Here is a 20324-nt window from a genome sequence, read left to right as displayed (position 1 = left end):
GGTTATATTAATGATTTAGCGACAGATAATATTTTTAAAAAAATCTCTATTGCATAGATTTTTCGAACAAATGAATAAAAGATACACAATAAGAATAATAATAGATTTTTTTTTTAAGAAATCTACCTGGCATTTGTGAAGATTTCTAACTCTTTTCCCATACTAAAGATCACTTGGCCTAATTTGTAACTCTATATATCTGTGGAAAAACTATCCACGTGTTCTACTTCATTGTCTCTGTGAACAAGCATTCTGAGAGTATTGCATTAGCATTTACTAATCACCTAACGGCAAGTGTAATCTGGTCCCCGCAAAAAGTTGAAAATGCTATAATTCAAAAATCAATGAAGCGGAATGAAATGCAAACTTGATCTATAACTCATCAAGGTTAAGTCACATACATGTACCAAAAATCAGCTCAATATCTGCAAGCGTTTCGAAAAAAAAAACGCAGACAACTCTGAAAAATTGAAAAGGTCGTAGTTCCGCCAAAAATCATTGAAGCAGAACGAAATGCAAACTTGATCTATAACTTATCAAGATACACTCACATACCAAAAATCGGCTCAATATCTGCAAGCGTTTAGAACAAAAATGCGGAAAACCAAGTGGGACAGACTGACAGACAGACAGAGGGACAGACAGACAGACAGACAGACAGATAGACAGACGGACGGACAGACTCAGAGGAAACTTGGGTGAGACAAGAATAACTTAAAGTGTATGCTTCCAATACGTAATCGAAAAAAACCAAAATACATTCAATATTAATTGCAAAGGTCAATGTTACAAATTGAAATAAACATAAATGCAAATCCATAGGAAAAAGTAAACAAAAGGAACAGTGTAAGATATACATGTCCTACACACAGCATCGACAAGGTAAAAACCATCAGGTGCACTGATGCGAAGGGTTTATATATCCCCGTTTTTATATAGGAGATAGGAAAACTAAATCGGCGTATGCCTATTTACGAGTCGGCTTTAATGTAAAATGAAGAACAACAACAAAAGAAAATTATGTGTGCAGTCAATGACTAGTGGCAAAACATACCTGAAAATAATGTTTAAAACAAATTGCATCCGAAATTTTTGCTGTGGCAATCAAGGCATAAATGTTGTCATTTTAATGATTTAGCGACATATAAATGTTAAAATAAACTACACCCATCACAAAGATTTTTCAAACAAATGAAAAGATATACAATAAGAATATTAATACAAATAAAAAATCTACCTGGAAGTATGAAGATTGTGATTTTTAACACCTTTCCTCTACTGAAGATCGCTTGGCTTCAGTGGAAAATATGTGCATGTGTTCTCGTTAAAATGCGGGTCAGTCCTTTATGTCGGCAAAAACCCTACAATTTAAAAAAAAGGAAAACTGAGATTGCCCATATCTTTTTGTTGCAGAAAGAAAAAAAAAATAATGAAAGGTGAGCTACCTGTCATATCATCCCTGGTAATTTCCCCACATGTTATTGCATAATTCCCCCACATTTTTCTGGACTAAATTTCATTTTCAAATTACCAAAAGGAAAGTGATTTGCCGTAAACATTTTATATAGGAATACTGGTATGTGATTGTTATGATTGACCGAACAAGGAAGTTTATTATACAACTTGATTTTCTAGGTGATGGACTTACGTCTTTTCTTGTACTGAAAATCATTTGAATTAACTGACAAGTTTAACGACGACGGACCTTATTCATTTCTACACTAGATTTTTTATTCAAATTTTAAAATGAAGTAAAGTGGCTTTTGGTGAGTTAAAATCAATAAAAAAAAATCATATAGTCATCGATGTATATTTTTAATTGGGAGCGTTTCAGATGTTGGCGATGGAAATCGATAATTACTATAGGAAGTACATGGTAATGGGAAATTGCCAGTATAGGGTATAAGAGTGATCATTGAAAAAATTCTTTATAGAATTTTTATTCATATTAAAGGACAATGTTAAGTAGACAATATACCAGCAAATTATGCCAAAAAATAAATGGGTTATCAGTTTAGATTTTTCAGGGGGGGGGGGGGGGCATGTCAAACGCAGGTGTAGGGCACATTTTGGGGAAAATTTTCAATGAAAATACCTTGGCCAAATAAATCATTTATTTATAAAATTAACAAATGAATATAAATCGAAATATCTACAATATTTTTGAATTGAGAGAAAACGTTTGAATATCTTTAAAAGAATTAAAAATGTATATTTTTTATCTTTTGCAATCCATAATTAAGTCAGTTTGATTCAAGGCATATGTGCGCTGCGCAGTGGTTCTAAAATTCGAATTAGGTCCGTCGTCCTTAAGTGAATGGGGTTTTTTTTTTTTTGTGTTTCGATGTGAACAATTTCATGTACTTCACGTTGAGAGGGAAGAATAAAAAATATCAGATTAATATGTTTTCCACTAGCATGCACATGCAATGTTCAGCAATCATTTATCACAATAATTTCCAAAATAGTTTCTACATTAAAACTCCAGCTTAAGAAATAATTGGCAAAGTTATGAATCTCCAACACGAGAGGACCCATTGCAAACACTGATGTCTTATTTAACCCTGTAAATATTTTTGAAGAGTAATGTAGGAGCAATATTTTTTTTTTATATTGACATTATATTTAATTTTAGTCTGATTTTCAGACAAGTGCTCTTTTCAAACGCTGAACGAGTTTAACATTTGAAAATTTCTGTCCAGTACTTAACCATATTAGTCCAATATGTTTATCATCAGTGCCATATTTATAACTGAACAGTTCGATGTATTTCGCTTTTGGTTATGAGCCAAATTGAGACCAAGTAAATGCACCCTTTCTGAGAAATACATTGCCACACGCATTAAAAGTTTCATAATCATTTTTTTTTTAATACAAAATTCTACCTACATGTATGCTAACGACGTTCTTAGCAAATTTACTTTATATAAAAATTATATATATATATATGTATGTATGTATCAAATTATTAGTGTGTAATCCTTTATTTGTAATATCAACAGTATTTGTCATTTCCCATTACTCTATTGACAATTTAAAAGTTTAATATAGCACAGCACTTCAATTTTTCACAGCGATTAATATTGATAACCATTCAACTGTGCTTCTAAAGAAAATGGGTTTTATTCAAGTACCATTTTCGTCATACACTTTTCGGCATGGATACACTTTCATTTTTCTTTCTGAATATTTCTTCTCTACTACATTGGCAAACTGATATTCAACCTGTTAAATTATTCCTAACATGAAGCCACGTATCTCTTGTACATTTGTGGTATCTTTCATGAAAAGATAAAAAAGTACATCCTTTACATATAACTTATGTAATACAGGTATTAGTGTCAGAAAGTATAAATTAGAACCGATTTTTAAATCTAAGCATACTATGTTCTTGTTAGCAAATATAACATTTCACTTGGTATTTTGGCTAACGTGTTAGGCCTTTTGGTTTTTTATCGAATTATGCCTAAAGAATGTCTGGTATACCTGATCAATATCTAGGAATAATGGCGGATGTAACCGGTGAACGAGATGCTTACTCCTCTGTGTTTTATGCATTCTTTACAGAACTGTATCTTTTATAAATCGCTGTTCGTTATCTTCCCCTAAAAACTGGAAGGAATTTATTTTTTGGAAGCAAGGCAGTTTTATTTTTTGAAAGGAATGTTTCAATAAAATATATCATTTTTTGAACCTTTAGTGTGAAATATGCAGTATACAGTTTTCTGGACATTTTTAATTACAAACAGGTACAAATGTTGTTGTTCTGCAATTAAAAACCGTTGACAGGGTTTATGTAAGCTGTTACAGTGGTAATGGGTATTATACATATAGTGATTCACCGCTAGTAACGTTCAGTGGATTTCAGCTACAATAAAGATCTCAACATCGCATTTCGTACTGTACAATCAAACACAATAAATATACGTGTATTTGTAGGTATGAAATATATGGAGATAACGAACAGTATTCAACCTCAAAAGTCCTTTAAACAATTATACAACTTTTAGAGCAGAGCAAACATGGACCTCCAAAACATCAGAGGTGGGATCAGATGTCATGGAGGAGTGAGCTTTCCCTGCCGACTGGTCACAACAGTCGTGTGTTCCTTGTCATGATCGGGTAATAACGGAAAAATCCGTCGACAATTCAGTGTGTAAATAATGGCCTAATAAATAGTATGAAAAATGTCAGTCAGCATTTGACTTAATGATAAATTGCATTTGTTTACAAGGTCATTGGATCGACCATAGAACTTACAAAATGACAACTTTAAACGGGATTGCTGATATTCTTGTTTCATCAACTTGTTTGTCAATAACTTACCTCGTTTTAGAAACTGTTGATACGTAGAGCATGCTCTTGCGTATCGAATCAACTGAAAGATAAAAACCCCGTATGCAGGTGATGAAGGTATATTGCTGCATAAGTAAGGGAAGTTGACGATTGAAAAGTTAAAGTCATCACGTTTATCATAAAGCTGTGTTGTTAGATTGAAATTGACGTCTTTTTCTAGTAAAATATCCAAATATGAAACAGATGTATAAGACTCTTTGTGTGTCAGACTCTTAGAAAAATAATGCCTATGCTTTACATATTTTTTTTTTTTTTTTTTTGTCATAAGCAAATCAGTTTACTGTACTTTTTTAAATATGAAATCCATATTTTTAAAATCGCATTTTCCATAATTAAATCGTGGTGAAACTTTATTCTTTTAAGCTTTTATCACTTTATCTAAGTTTACTTAAACTTACATGTACGCATTAAACTTCTAGAAACTTTTTTTCTGAAAAAAAGGGTTCTAAGCTGCGAAAGCCCATACGCTTATGTAATTTGTTTAGCGTTTAAGAAAGTCAGAAAGAAAACAATATCGGTTATAAGGAAATTCACCCCATATAAACTGATGAAGAGGTTCAAATTTAGAAAATATAGTGAACGTTAGATAAATTACATAAACCGTTTAGCATTCCGATAGTGTACATAACAAAATCAATTCTATCAACAATTTATCAATATGTCGTGCTAAGTATACTTTGATTGTTTACAAATGATAAAAGAAAATCACGTGAATAGATTTGCATTCAAGTGACACTCCAGTGACATAGAAATTTGAAGATTTGACAGTTTAACTTTTCAAACTAATGGAAAAACCTTCGTTGTCTTTCTTTATTATGTGTTTTTCGTGCTTCAAAAATGTGGAATACGGAAACTGTCTCCTGTTTCACAATCCTGACAACAGCACAACGACCGATCACAATTCAGTGCTAACAGATTCAGCAACAATACATCATCTTCCAGAAAAACAGATTTCGTCCCTGGAGAACACAGTTCGACTTCTTACAGAAAAAGTTTTGAGTCCCGAAAGGAATAAATCTACTGCTGAAAATGAGATAGCCGATTTAAAACAGCGACTAAGAACCACTGAAAAACAGAATGCTGTATTGTCTCAAAAATTCACAAGCCTAGAAGACAATTGTAATTTACGACGATCATCAATCAAAACTCGGATCTTCAGGAAGAAATGCTCAAACAAATCAAACAAGATGTAAGCAGCGTTGTTTCGTTGACACGAAGCCTAGCTGTCAATGCTGAAAAAGATAGAAACAGCGTGTCAGTACTAAAAGATGAACTCCGAAATGTCCATCTATTCTTAATGCAAGCAAGCACCAAATCTGGAGTAATCAATTCAACCTTAGAGAGATATATAACTGATAGTACCCTTCAAATTCAAAGAGCTTTAGGTTTGTTATGCTACAAGTTTATGCTTTGACTAGAACATTATTTGTGGTTAGAACATTATTCGTGTTTTTGTTTTTTTTTTTGTTTTTTTTTTTTTTTTTTTGTTTTTGTTTTTTTTTTTTTTTTTTTAATTTTGTTTGTTTACCTATCCTTTTCAAATATTATGTAAAATCATGAAAAATGCAACACATTTCCTTTATTTTAGATGAAAACAAGGACATCAACAAGACGATAAAGCAAATATTTTCAGACATTCGCCAAGGCCGCCTTGTATCACAAAACTTTGTTAAGTTGGAATCCAGTGTTTTAGGTATTGATATGATTTTCCCATTTATAACAAGAACAAAAGAAAGACTAAAGACTGAAATGCAATGCTCAATTAATTGTATATAAAAAGAGTAAATTTTTGTTTTTGTATACATAATTCTATTCCGATAATTTATAAGAAGAGAGGTGTATTAGAAAACCAATTTATGTAAATCCAAATATTTGTAGATATGCAGAATCATGTCGGATTTACTGCTCGAGCAACAAGAAGCAACTCCTGGACTGGTTCAACTCTTGTGTTTAATACACTGATTTACAGCACGGTGGTGGTTATGATACGTCCACAGGTATATTCACTTCACCTGTATCAGGTGTCTTTGTTTTCTTTATGTTGCAGTGGTCTCATATCGTGACACTGACTTATATCTTGATATCATGTTAAACGGAGCTAAAAAGGTGAGGACAATGTCACATTATACAAGTAGCAGCACAACTATCTTTCAAACAGGAACAAATGTTGCTTTTTTACATCTACGGGATGGAGACAGAGTTTGGATTCAAAGGGACCTTAACAATAATGGAAATTATCATGCACACACTGATGTGCCACTTGTCACCTTCAGTGGCTTATAATTCCAATGTAGATTTATATATTGGATTTGCAATTTGATTTAATAAGAATGTTTTCAATAACAAATAAAATAAATAGGTTTTCATTGTTTTCCTTTATAGCTTTATGTTTACATATCAAATCCATTTTATTTATATAAAAAATATTAAAAAAAATATATGATAATCCATAAATTATCAGGATTCGTCTTGGAAGTGATGATAATAATAATACTGAAACTGAAAGTCCGTATAAAATACTCTTAACAGGAAATGACCCAACAGTCTTTAGAAACCCCAATAACAAAAGGGATGTTTGAACATGTCCCCAATTAATAATCAATCAACGCCCTTTCAGCATTGGCTTCCTGTCCTTGAAATCCTAGCTGAAATACTGAAGGAGCCCACAAGTTATGCATATTTGTTTCATATTAATGCCGAAGGATACAATTTGATGCATACAAGGTTATTTAAAAAATATCAGTTTGCTGGCAATTTCATCATTACTGCACTATATAAAAAAAATGTCTCATGGTAATTGCAAATAAAAGAATCGTTAGTCCCTAAAGTAGCTATTTATGTAGGTATTTTATTTACTTTTGATAGCAAACATAACTCAAACACCAACAACAGTAACTGTAATAATGCATCGGAATGTATATCAGTATAAAATATTTGAAACTTGATTTTTTTTTCTTTTTTAATTAAGATACATGTACATGTACGATGCTTCTTTTTAAAATCATGTGCAATACCGGTAAAATACGATCTAATTTCAAAATTTGCCAGAAGGTTTGAAAAAAAGACATAGGATAACATAATAATATAAATATAATGATCCGGCCTGAGAAATCCGGATTGCTGTCGCCTTTCGATCTATTGAACCGCTTTATCTCTCGAGTTTTATACCCGCACTTTCTAAAGAACGTTCGGGTATATTGTTGTTCCCTGGTCCGTTCGTCCGTCTGTCACACTTTCTTCTTAATCTAACTATGCCTACATTTTAAGCAGAATTCAATTAATCTTTTGAAATATGATAGGTGGCGTCCTATAGATGTTAAATTAAGTTTAAGAATTTTCAATTTAACCCTAGGGGCAAAACGGGGATCAAAAAATGATTTTTTTTCTACAAAAGCCTGGTTCCCATAACTCCTCCTACATTTTAGGCAGTAGTCTAATCATCTTTTGGAAGATGATTCGTGGTGTCCTGTAGATGTGCAATAAGGTTTCGGGATTTTCATTTTCACCCTTGGGGGTCAAATGGGTGTCGAAAATACTGTTTTTCTACCAAACCCTGGTTCCCAGAACTCATCTTACAATTTATGCAGTAGCATTATCGTCGTTTGGGAGGTGATTGGTGGTGTCCTGTAGATGGGCAATAAGTTTTCGAAATTTTCATTTTCACCCAGGGGTTCAAATAGGTGTCATTAAATGACTTTCTTATACAAAAAAACCATGGTTCCCAGAACTCCTCTGACACATATATATGCACAAAATGTCAAGTCTATACCTCTTACAGATCTCGACATATAATTAAGATGTGACAGACGGACGGACAGACAGACAAACGCCCTAAGTGTAGCTATGTTCAGCAGGCGACACAAGAGATAAAGGATAAATAGCACGACGGGTATATATAATCGATATTTAATTAAAAAAAAAACACGTTGTTTAAACATATCAAGGTCCTGTCGGTAGGCTTCTTTTCTACCGACGTACGTTGGCTGGCATATTTTAGCGCGTTTGTCTTGAAACAACAAAGACAGCACAGTGTCTGCCACCACCTTATTCGTTAGACATAAAGAGTGTTTCTGTTGTCACACTGTCAGAACCGTGATGGCGGCCGACGACAACGCCTCTTTGTAGCAAAGAGCGATAACTCTGTAATACTTGTAAAAAGGAATGGTGTATAGGAGGAGTTGCGGAAAAGAGATGGGAATTAAACATAGATATTAGAGAAATAATGACAGAGTCGAGGTTTTCCAATAGGTGCAGTTTTTTTTCTATATTTACAACACCAGGAAGGATATACTGATAAGTTTTTTTTTCTTCATATAGTTTTTATTTTTGTTCGGTTGCCGAAAGTATTTTGGAATACATATGTTTTTTTGTGATAAACACCATTAAATATGTGTCATAACAAGAAAGAAGATACTGATAACCAGGAAGAACACATTGATAAGTTTTTCCTTCTAGATTTCATTTTTGTTTGAATGCAGATCTTCATTTTGGGATACATATGGTTTGTTGTGATAAACATAAGGAAGGATTTGTCATTACAATGTAGTTTTAGTACATTTATGTTATATTTAAACACAAAATTGTCCAAATGATCTGATGTAAACCTTCAAGAAAACAAAATTTATCTAAGAATCTAATGCACGTTTAAATCACTAAAATGAAGGTATGTTTAAATAGAAGTAGCATTTTAAACAAATGGACAATTCTGTGTCAATGTTCCTTAAGATCATTTTTGCAATAAATGAAGTTCCTAGACACGCTTTTATAAGACAATGATCTGAAGCACTCTCTGAACATGTGATTCATGATTTTATACATACATGTTAAATTTGATAAAAAAAAATTACCTTCAAATCCGTGTCCATGCCCCTTTAACTACCAATATAAATACAAGCGAATCACACTTAAGCTAATTTATGAATATATGGATTACAATTTTGAAATCAGGCGAACTTAACGCATAAGAAAAAAAAATCTCACAGCAATTATCAATATATATTAATACTGAGAAAGGGAAAACTCATTTTGCTCAAAAAAAAAAAAAAAAAAAAAAAAAAAAAAAAATCTTAAAAGAATACAAATCTGTGAAAGGATATACTCATGGGCCCTGAAAATTCCAAATGTGGGATCAGGTGTTTAAGAGGAGTAAGCATCCGCTGTTGACCGGTCACATTCGCTGTGATCCCTGTAAATTGATCACGTGGAAGGAAAATTCCGTAACAAAGGCTATTGGTATGAAACACGTCACCCAAAATACGACCCAGTGGTAGGTTATATTTGCTAACAAGGTCATTATAACGGCCATAGAATTTACGAAATACTGACTTTAGAGAGGTTGTTGAAAACCTTGTAGCATCAACTTATCTGCCTGTGTCTAACTCGGTTTAAATATTGATCGTATTCGGAGCATGTTCCGAAGTATTGAATTAGCTGGGAGATGAAGACACCGTATGCAGATGATAGAGAATATTTCTACATAAATACGACTAAATGTTAGATAGAAAGATCCTTTGAAATTTCGAAGTGATGTGAGAAAATTTTTCAATTTTTTTGAGAAAAAGTCTCTGTTGAAGGTTTTTTATTTCTGTTACAATAGGACAAAGCAGAAAACGACATTATTCCCGAATATATTGTCCTACTAACGTATGAATACCTATGGAATAATATTTATTTTTGTTTCAATATTATCGGTGAGAAAGAACCCTTTATTTTCATGTATAACACCACATCATTTTTATCATCAGAACTTAATTAGAAATTTTAGCTGAAAACGGATTTAAAGTACAGTTTCTTGTTTGTTGCAATTCCTTAGGTTACGTCACAGTAATCGTAATTCACAAACAAAATGAAGATTATGTTGAGGATAGGGGGATCAACATTTCTACTTTAGTCGTAGTCAATGATTGTAAAGAAGAAAGGTTTTTTTCCTGACCATTTTGTTTGCAGTTGAAAACACATCAACAAAACAGCTTCAGCGCATGCGCATATCCTAAGTATTTAATTTTACATAAATAATGTATAATGCAAAGAAGTTTAACAGAATTGCAGCACAAATCCTATGCCCTTTCTCATTTGATAAGAATTTGAGAAAACTTACACGGGCTTTTATCCTGTTTCAATTCAAAACTTTATAAATAGAAACTAAATGATTGAACTTTCGATATTGGTGTAGCAATACCATCAATCTTTGAAATATTCGTTTTCTTACTATTCCCTGTTTTCGTCTTGATTCAATATAGCCTTATGTAGTAGAGAGCAATGACGTCATAACATGTGATAGTGCGTACTGGCTTTCACATATCGTGGTAACAAGTTTGTATTAGAAAAAAAAAGCATTTTCTGTTTGATAGATATAGCCTTTATGGCTTTTAATAAATAACCTTATTTGCACAAAAATATTTGTACGCAACCTTAACTCACTTGCGTGGTTCATGATATTGACAAAGGTCTACCATTTACAATAAGTGGTTTTTCATTCCTATTAGTTTTTTTTTTTTTTTTTTTTTTTTTTATTTGAGTAAACGTCGTCCTTAATGGACATGGTTTTCATAAGAAATAAATTCAAAAAAATATTATAAGTGAATATAAATAAAGATATACACGATAGTTATTACAACATGTTTAAACAGGTTGTCTCTCGACAGTGTTGAATTTTGGAACATACGTTTTACATTAACCAATCGTCTTACACTCTTTAATTACATAAAAAATGACCAAAATGATATTTTATCATAATGGTAACTGTGTAGATTATACGCAACTTTCAAGTATTAAATGAAATGACACCTGTTAAAGAGACATCTATTTTATTATTATTACAAAATTGCACAGACGTTGAAATGTAAATCGACTCTGTCAAACGATACCGCACGCTCTGCGTACTTTGTACGAAACCCTGTTCTTTATGGGGAAAAACTTAGTGGTTTAGATACTAAATGTTGAGAGGTGACACGAAACGATTAGAACACGTACAGGCACGTAGCATCAGGGGGGCCGGGGGGATGAGAGGGCTGCCCCCCTTTTTCTAAAACATAGCTTTTTTACTATTGAAAATGTTCATTGAAATGACGGTCCCCAAACTTTTTGTTGCAGTTTAGTCAAATAAGGGTTATGCAGTAGTGTGTGTATAAATTTCGTATTGAAATAGGATTTTGAGTTTAGACAATTTCCCCCCTTTTTATTTTAATTTCTTTTTAATTTTTTTTTTTTGTTTTTGTTTGTTTGTTTGTTTGTTTGTTTGTTTGTTTGGTTGGTTTTTTTTTTTTTTTTTTTTTTTTGCTTGTCAAGTTTTCCAGGTAAGTTAAAGTTTTCTTTTCTCCGCCCCCTCCCCCCACTTTCAAAAAGGATGCTACGTCCCTGCGTACCAATTAAAACAAAAAAAAAGTATTTCGAATAGTGTTTTCAGATTGATAAGAAAAAAAGAAATAAGTCATTATATTGTTGGTCAAAATCAGAATTTCAAGTAAATTTGAGTCCCAGATTCCGTATCAATTCTTCTCCACCCCAATCTTAAATACCTCCCTCCCCACCTCTGTTATTTAATCTCTCTTTAAGATCCTATACATATAACTATATCTATTATAATTTATTCATATGCAACCTAAAATTTATTATATCATGAAGATATATATGAATGTATCTCAAATAATGATGCTTTTATTTACAATTCGCAATTTTAAAAGTCCGATTAGAAATTTTATAGGTAGACTTCAAATTCTACCTTAAAATGGCAACAGAGAGAGTAAAACGGAATCCTTAATATGTCTTTTCGTGTTTACATATTGTCCAAAAACTGTAGCTTAAAATGTAAAGCAAATGATAAAAAGATTTTCTTAAAAATGTTGGTTGCTCAAAATCTTACAAATGAGGGTAAGTTATAATTTGTAAAATATGTGACGCTTCTATATACTGTTATATTTTATAACGCCTGTGAAAAGTTATACATTAGAAATTTCTGCTATTTCTAGCCTGCTTACTTATAGAATTTCCATTAAACCGGATATAGAATGTCACCTCTTGAGTCTGTAGATACCAGCATCACTTAGTAAGGCAGCAGAAGGAATTGATCAAGTATATGTCTTGTACGTGATAAAAAAAAGATGGACAATTTATGTTGGGGCAAATACATGTATGTGTGAAAACTGAACTTTTTATGTTTCAATAGAAAATGAGATGTTTACAGATACATGTACCATAAAGAGAGAAAAAAGATTACATTATCGGTATCATGTATTGCATATTAGAATATACAAAACTATAACAAAAAAATGTATGTCGATTCAAGATTTTAAACGATCAAAAATTGAAATGGGGATTCATATGCTTCAAGTAGTGCCTTTCATGGTTAGGGTAACATTAAAAAAATCAGTCGCTATTCATCCATTCAAAGTAGTGCCGCTAGACCTTTTTTGCTAGCCTTTAATCCTCTAATCCTTCCTCCCCCAACTATCACCGTCTGAAACTCTGGTAATCAGTCCTATTGTTTCAGGCCAGTGAGCTACTGATCTGCAGCTACCCCCCAAAAAGCTGAGGACGCCCCTAGTTACTTCGTCATTACATTCCAAAATGCCCATTGTATAGCCGCCAAAGCATCAATGGGTAAACTTTCAATCCAAGAGAAACATTATCATGATTTAGGCAAAATTTGCAGGCCAAAAGACCGTAATAATGATAAGAAAAGGTCATCATCTACATGTCTGAATTTGATTATCTTAAAGCTGTTCAAACATACCTGAGAAATTATATACATATATATATTAGCAATTGTAAGAATAGACGTAGAACCTTTATCATACACAGCCAAATAACAGTTAAAAATGCTTAGTAAGTTAATTAGACGTATCTGAGAAACACCATAACATGTTTAGTATTCGATTCAAGTGTTTCTTTATCCATCTTTCTATCTGCTCCTTTTCCTTCTTCCTGAAATATGTACTTTGTGTTTCTTAAAAAAGCAATTATGTATCAGAAAAATATATTATCAACTTCTATGAAATATCAATTCATTACTGTCAAATTCAGCAAGGATATTCACAATTCATATTATTTTAGGAAAAAAAAAAATAAAATGTATTCATGAGTTTTCTTAGTAACAATAAATTAAGGAGAAAAAACATCTGTGGGTTCTAACTTCTGTAGAATTTGGTATCATGTTAGTAGATATGTCCACATTGTTGATATTTCATATATAGCTGTCTGATGAATGATATTTTACCAAAAACAAACATTTAATGTTAAAGATAACACCGTCTTACAATAATGTGCCCTTTTTCTTAAATTTATCTTTTGTGTAACCACTAGTAACAAAATAAGAAAGAAATCCTTGATCCATAATTTTAATTTCATCTGGCGATAAACACTAGTTAACACCAAAATGAGGCAAATGAAAATTTTCTATATTATCTTAGCTAAAATATCTTCGGTCTACCGTCCCTCTTCACACCATCTTTCCTTCAATCTTGCTTTTTCTTGTGTTTTCTTCCGTTTCTGGATGGAGGTCAGAAATTTAGAGATACTGTGAAGAGTTTTTCTCTTTTTATAGTTCTTTTTTCCGTTTTAAGTCCTTTATCATAATTTTCTTCTGGCAACCATTTAACTTTAATTTTTATTTCAGTTTTTCGGATGCCAGACATTAAATAAAGGTACTGTAGTACATATTAATTAGTTATTATTGATTAATTATTTTCCCCTCATTTTATTTTGTATATTATTTTTCCCTAAGATTATTTTCCTATCAGTAATCATTCTTAAAACACTCTGTTTATGTGTCATATTTATTTACATATCATGCCGTGAAGATCATCCCATTTTAGTGAATGTTTATCACTTAAATTTGGATATATTGAGTGCAAAGTCTCTTTCTTTTTCTGTCTTTCTACTGAATTACGATGCATTGACATGAACAAAATATAATTTAATTTTACAAAATAATCATCTTTTTGTAAATGATACTCTTCTGTGTAGCAAACGGGTAAGGTGGAGTTGTGGTGGTGATAAAATATGGGAATAAAGAAAAGATGCGAATAAAAACAGTGATCGATATGATTTACACTATATGAAATGGGAACAGGGCCAGAAAACAGACCCCTGTAAAGTTCCTTGATGAAATAGGAAAAATTTGCATACCTCTGCTATCAAATCAGTAAACATTTATATTTAAAATAAAAAAAAAAATATAGGTATGTGTAGTTTTTCCTCTTTTTTTTATTTTTCAATAAATCATTCCTTTATTTGGACCCAAACTCTAATGAAATAATGATTTAACGTAAGTATCGCAGATGTACTTTTTCTCAATACTTCTTCATCCGTAAAATGTATGTTTACAAATTTTGCTTTTTGTGTGTTCAGTGAGTTTTTAAATGCTTGACAAAGTAATTGTCAATATGATTCCTTATTTTATAACACATTTATACGGTGCTTCAATTATTGTTAAATCTTCCCCTTTTATTCTTTTTCATCCTAAATGATCACAATGTTCACAACTATTTTTTAGAATCTCTGAAATTGGACCCTTCAGAACATTACATACTGATTCTATCAAAAACAATGAAAAATCTTGTGAGAAGTACATCAGCAGGTCTGTTAGACAGTCTAGGAAGGGTTTCATTTTATAATTATTGATTCTAGATTCGATCTAGTTAAATAAGGAAAAGGTACGAAAGTATTTTTGTATTATTCATTACAAATTCTTCTATAATTACACTGTATTATATAGCTCTAAACGAAATAATTTAGTAGATCCATAACATAAGAAAGAAGTGAAAAAGATACGGTAATCGAAACAGAAACAAAGCGTTATTATTCGTATTCCAAAAGGGGGTAAAAGAATTTTTTCCTGAAAATTGGAGACCGATAATACGACTGAGTGTACCTTATAAAAAGGTTTTGGATGTATCGATGAAAATATAAAAAAGTTCCCGAAAATAAAATAAAATTTTCATTAAACAACCAACTTCTTACTAGGTATTTATTTTGATCTTGACCTGACTAATATTCCCAAACTTAATTATGACAAAAAACTAGTGAAAATTAAAAAAGAAATGTTACAAATCAGTGGAACAGAGACATACCACTTCTATTGGTAGGATTACAGAAAAAATTTCAACCTTTTTATTTCCATATCAACCTGATTATGCAAATGAATAAGAGCTTTGAACGAAATTCTGTATCTTTTCTTATGGGAATTGAAGGTGAATAAATTTAAAAGAATCAAATTACTCAAGACTATCAACATAGAAATTGATTGAAAATAATAATTACGTCAAAGATCTGAAAACATTTTGGATTTAAAGATCATTGAATTGTCAAAATTCAAAATTGAAAACTTGATTAAACGAAAGTGTGAATTCACATAAAATGTTCATAACTGGATCAGATTACATTAATGATATAATGACTAATTTAAGAAACTCCTTTTGGATGGGCACATTTACAGTGTATTGCTTTTCGAAATATTCAAGCTACAAGGAAGATAAAACATGACAAGAATTTATAACTCAAGAAATATGTTTTAATGATAAAATAAAAGTTTGAAAAAAGTCTATTTTCTTCACCAAATTGTATAATAAGAATTTATCTTAATATCAATGTTTTGATTGAGGAAAATTGTGCAGTTTTTAGTTTACAGGGTCTCCAGAAAAAGTTTAACAATATAACTTACTTTCTTACAAATTGTGGTCTACAAAAATCTTTTGTAACTAGTCATTATATTTTGTTTATCAAAAGAGGTCCTAAGAAAATGCATGACACACAAAATAGTACAAAAAAATGTTACATCTTTTAACAAGTCAAATTGATGAAGATATATTTCACCTTGTCTTAATTGCAATGGTAATCTTCTGTCATTACTAATGAATTCCTATTAAGCACATTGTTACATTGTATCAGAGAGTAAAATCTGCAGTTTCTGTAATTCAGATAAAGAGAAAAATTGATTGTTCATGATCTCATTAATGTATTTTTAGAACTTTGTCAGACAATAGGCATTGTTATTCCAAGAGACCTTTGGATTTTGATCTTTGGATTAGATCTTGATTTCGGTTGTAAAAATTTGTACCAAAAGTTTCTAACTCTTTTAAAATCCTACACATACGAAAACGTATATCTAGACGAAAACATCAATTAAGGATTACATGTAGATATCAAACCTCATCTCGTAACTTTGATATTAATTGATGGATTGATTAATAAATGTTAAATGCCGCACAACTTTGAAATATATAGCTACCAAAAATTGTAAACTTAAAAACTTTTATAAAGAATGGGACATTTGGCCTTTCATACTCAGAGGCTCCTACCAATTTATATACGTTATAGCCACCAACCATGATGAAATAAAATTTTAAAAGACAGTCTTTTATCAGTTGTTAATAAGCAGCATATCTCCCGCTTTTCCTCTCTCTCTTTCCTCTTTCTCCCTCTTAATCAGCTGGGTGTTTTAAATTGATATTATATGCAGCACAGTTAAAATTTATACGGGAAATGCTTGCTATGACATTCACACAAAAATTATAAGTTCTTCAAATTACCACAAAATGAAATGATTTGCTATTTTAAACTGTTGAATAGCTTTAAACTACATCAATACTAACTAGTGCATGTATTATTGTCGTTGGTTAAATCCAACACAGCAATATATAAACAATTCACTGATCGCAATGCATTTGTCAATGTGACCTCATCTCGTAAAATTTGACGCAGTTTGTATGCAGTAAGATGTGGATCAAGTTATATTTATTCAATGAAAAATGTATTTTGTAATTAAATAAAATATAAATTGTAGATGTATAAGAGGCCATTAACTTGGATGTGATGTCTATTTTATGATTTTATTCATATACTTCCCCTACATTCCCTAGACAAGCGATACTTTCTTATATTTGTATGCAGATTCATTGAAGGGTAATAGAATGGTCGTAATAAATCAATATATTGCAAGGGCATACCCTCAATGAACTATGGCAAGCTTTTACACATAAACTCAAGAAGTATGACTATATTTGAAAAGTGCTGCGAACCTGTTGAAACCTTGCAAATGAATTAATTATATCTATATTTAATGTACTTGACCAGCAAAATATTCAACGGTCTAACAAAAGTAATTTTAGCAATTAGATAGTAGAATCTATATAGGTTCGCAGCATTTTTCACAAACCACTAAGAGTGTTGAAAATAATTATATGTTAATGCCCTAGCAATATTAGAATTTATAGATGACGTCAATACTTCAGATATATTTGCTAAATTCACGTGACTGCCACATCATGTGACACGTCTAAATAAGAAATCTAATCGTCCTCAACATGTAGTTTTCAACCACATTGCATTTTTCTCGATAAAAGTCCTAAAAAGAAACGCCCATCCTTTTAAAAAAATGTATTTTCTATCTAAAACATTCGCCGATATTTCCATTTGACACCTTAACTGTACTGCGTATGCCTCATATAGCCATTGCTGATTTGTTTTTGTTCTGTGTTAGTGTAGTCGTATGTGACATTAATGAACAAGAAATAAATAAATAAATACATAAACAAAAAAGTAAATAAATATAAATGAATAACTAAATTAATTAATTAATAAATACTCAATGAAATATATACAACCTACATTTGAAGAAAACCATGTACATGCATATTTACGAAAATCATACATCTATGAATGCTTGCAAAATTCACTTCCAAGTCAAAATGTATCAGTAAATATATCTTCTTCTAATTATAGTTTACGATTGATATGGCTACCGCCCAAGGACAGGACTTCATTTGTTGTCAGCTTTGCCCAAATCCTGTGGAACATCACTGCAATCTTTGCAATGTGGACCTATGTCTCTCGTGCATACCAAATCACATGGCCGACAAATCAAAGAAACACGAGGTTGTCGCATACACCTCCAGAGAGGAAAACACTTTTATTCTTCCAACATGTTCATTGCACAATAAAAACCGATGCGAGATGTTTTGTCGAAGCTGTGAAGAAGCAATATGCATTCAATGTCTGATGGGTTCACATAAAAATCATGAATATGTTGATATCACAGAGATTCTTCAAAACATTAAAAAGCAAATTCTAGCTGACACAAAAGATCTAGAAACTACTATTGTTCCAAAATACATCCATACAGAAGAAAAAACTGTTGATGCAGAATTTGATAAAGTCATCTCCGACATAGAAATACATGAAGAAAAAATCTGCCAAGCTGTAAGTGAAGTATGCATTCAATTAAAAGCTGAGATAACCAAGCAGAAGGAAGAAGCTGTAAAAAGGAGTGAAGAAGACCTGGAGGAGATAGTAAAAACTGAAGAAGAAGTCAAACAAATAATTCAGAAAAACAAATATATCCTTAGAAGTAATGATTCCTCAGCAATAATAAACTATCAATCAAGGAATAAGGATTTTCGTACAGGCCCAGAATTTCTTAGACCTTGCAATGAGATACTTCCTGATTGTGTTGAACAAGGCTTAATAGTCAGCATGTTTGGTTTTCTAAAATTCGGTAATGACTCGATGAGACAGCCTAGAATGCTTAAGATGATGGATAATCCAAAATTAATAAGCACAATCCAAACCCCTTATGACAAGGATAATCCTCTATTGAAATTGCATTGTGCTGGGAGATATAGGATCATTACTAGTGGAAGAGAAAAAAAAATCAGACTTATAGACACATCTAAATCCATTTCACAAACAATCCATATCAATGGAATTGTTTCTGCATTGACTAGTAATTTACAAGAAGAACCAGTGTTTATTCTAACAAAAATTCGTGAATTTGGGAAAGTTTATATCTATCAGAAGAACAAGGCAAAGAGTTTACTAGAAATTCCTAACTGGGATTTTGTTGGACTATGTTATACAGTTTATGCAGATCTACTGGCGAGCATGCGCTCGAGGGATAAGATGCAGAGTCGAGTAATTAGGTACTCAGAGCCAAAAGTGATTCAGAGTATGCAGTATGACTGTAAGAGGCAACCTTTGTTTTCTACTGGTTCTTTAAGTCCGCTTCGCTTGACTGAAAATGGCAATGGGGATATCTGTGTTGCTGACACTGCTGGAAAGGCAGTTGTTGTGATGAATTTTTGTGGTAGACTACGATTCAGGTATAGAGGCAATTTATCTAAACAATCAAACTACACCGAATTTAGCCCAGTCAAAATTGCTTCGGATGTCCATAATCAAATACTGATTTGTGATAGGTCAAACAACATAGTCCACATAACTGATTGTGATGGTAATTTTGTCCGTTATATCGAATATCCGTGTAATGGAGGAATAAGTATTGATACGGATCACAATCTAGTCCTTGGAGACTCTAATTCTGGAAAAATTCAATTTATAAAGTATCTGGAGTGAACAAAGTTTATGATGGTTGAAAGAAGGAGAAGAAAGTTTATTTAAACATGTAAAGCTTATAAAATTGTATATAACTTCATCGCAGGGAATCCATTGTTACATTTTAAATAATGTTTACAATTGTACTTTGTCAATAAATTCTGCTGAGTTCTATGAAAGTTTTAAAGGCTAATTCATTCAATTTCCAACCATACAGAAACTAATGTACCTAAAGTAGGTCTGGGCTTTCCAAAATTTCTGTCAATCAAACACGTTTTTCATTTAAATTACTTTAATAGCTATTAAGCTTTCAAAAACCCATATAAGACATAATTTACCTTACCATGCTTTTTTATCATGTTTCTATAATACCTTTTAAAATTATTTTGCTATATTTTAACACAGAGAAGTTAGGTTGCCATTTTTTATCAAGTTATGTTCCAAATGATATCGCATACATATTTTTATTTAACGATTTAATTAGAGTTAAACCAAAGGTTAACTAAAACGTATATTTAAAACATGGTTGGTAGCATAGATTTTGCATAACAGTCTCATTAACATGTATTTTCTTTGAAATTGTAAAAAAAAAAATAACTTTGATAAAAATGACTTCAATTTTGTTCAATTTCGAGCCTATA

The 20324-nt window shown here is 31.6% G+C and overlaps 1 protein-coding gene across 1 annotated transcript; it reads left to right on the top strand.

Annotated features, from left to right (window-relative positions):
* The first annotated feature begins 5141 nt into the window (after window positions 1-5141).
* LOC133174571 (uncharacterized) lies at window positions 5142-19704 on the top strand. The gene is made up of 4 exons (XM_061309677.1): window positions 5142-5475; window positions 5945-6049; window positions 6235-6353; window positions 18076-19704. Exons 1-4 carry the CDS (start codon window positions 5142-5144, stop codon window positions 19702-19704), a joined length of 2187 nt encoding a protein of 728 aa, XP_061165661.1.
* The last annotated feature ends 620 nt before the right edge of the window (window positions 19705-20324 follow it).

This window comes from Saccostrea echinata, unplaced genomic scaffold, assembly GCF_033153115.1.
Source record: "Saccostrea echinata isolate AGI-Se365-2 ecotype Australia unplaced genomic scaffold, CSIRO_AGI_Sech_v1 ptg000058l, whole genome shotgun sequence".
In the NCBI taxonomy this organism is placed as follows: Eukaryota; Metazoa; Mollusca; class Bivalvia; order Ostreida; family Ostreidae; genus Saccostrea; species Saccostrea echinata.
This window is presented reverse-complemented; position numbering and strand designations above follow the sequence as displayed.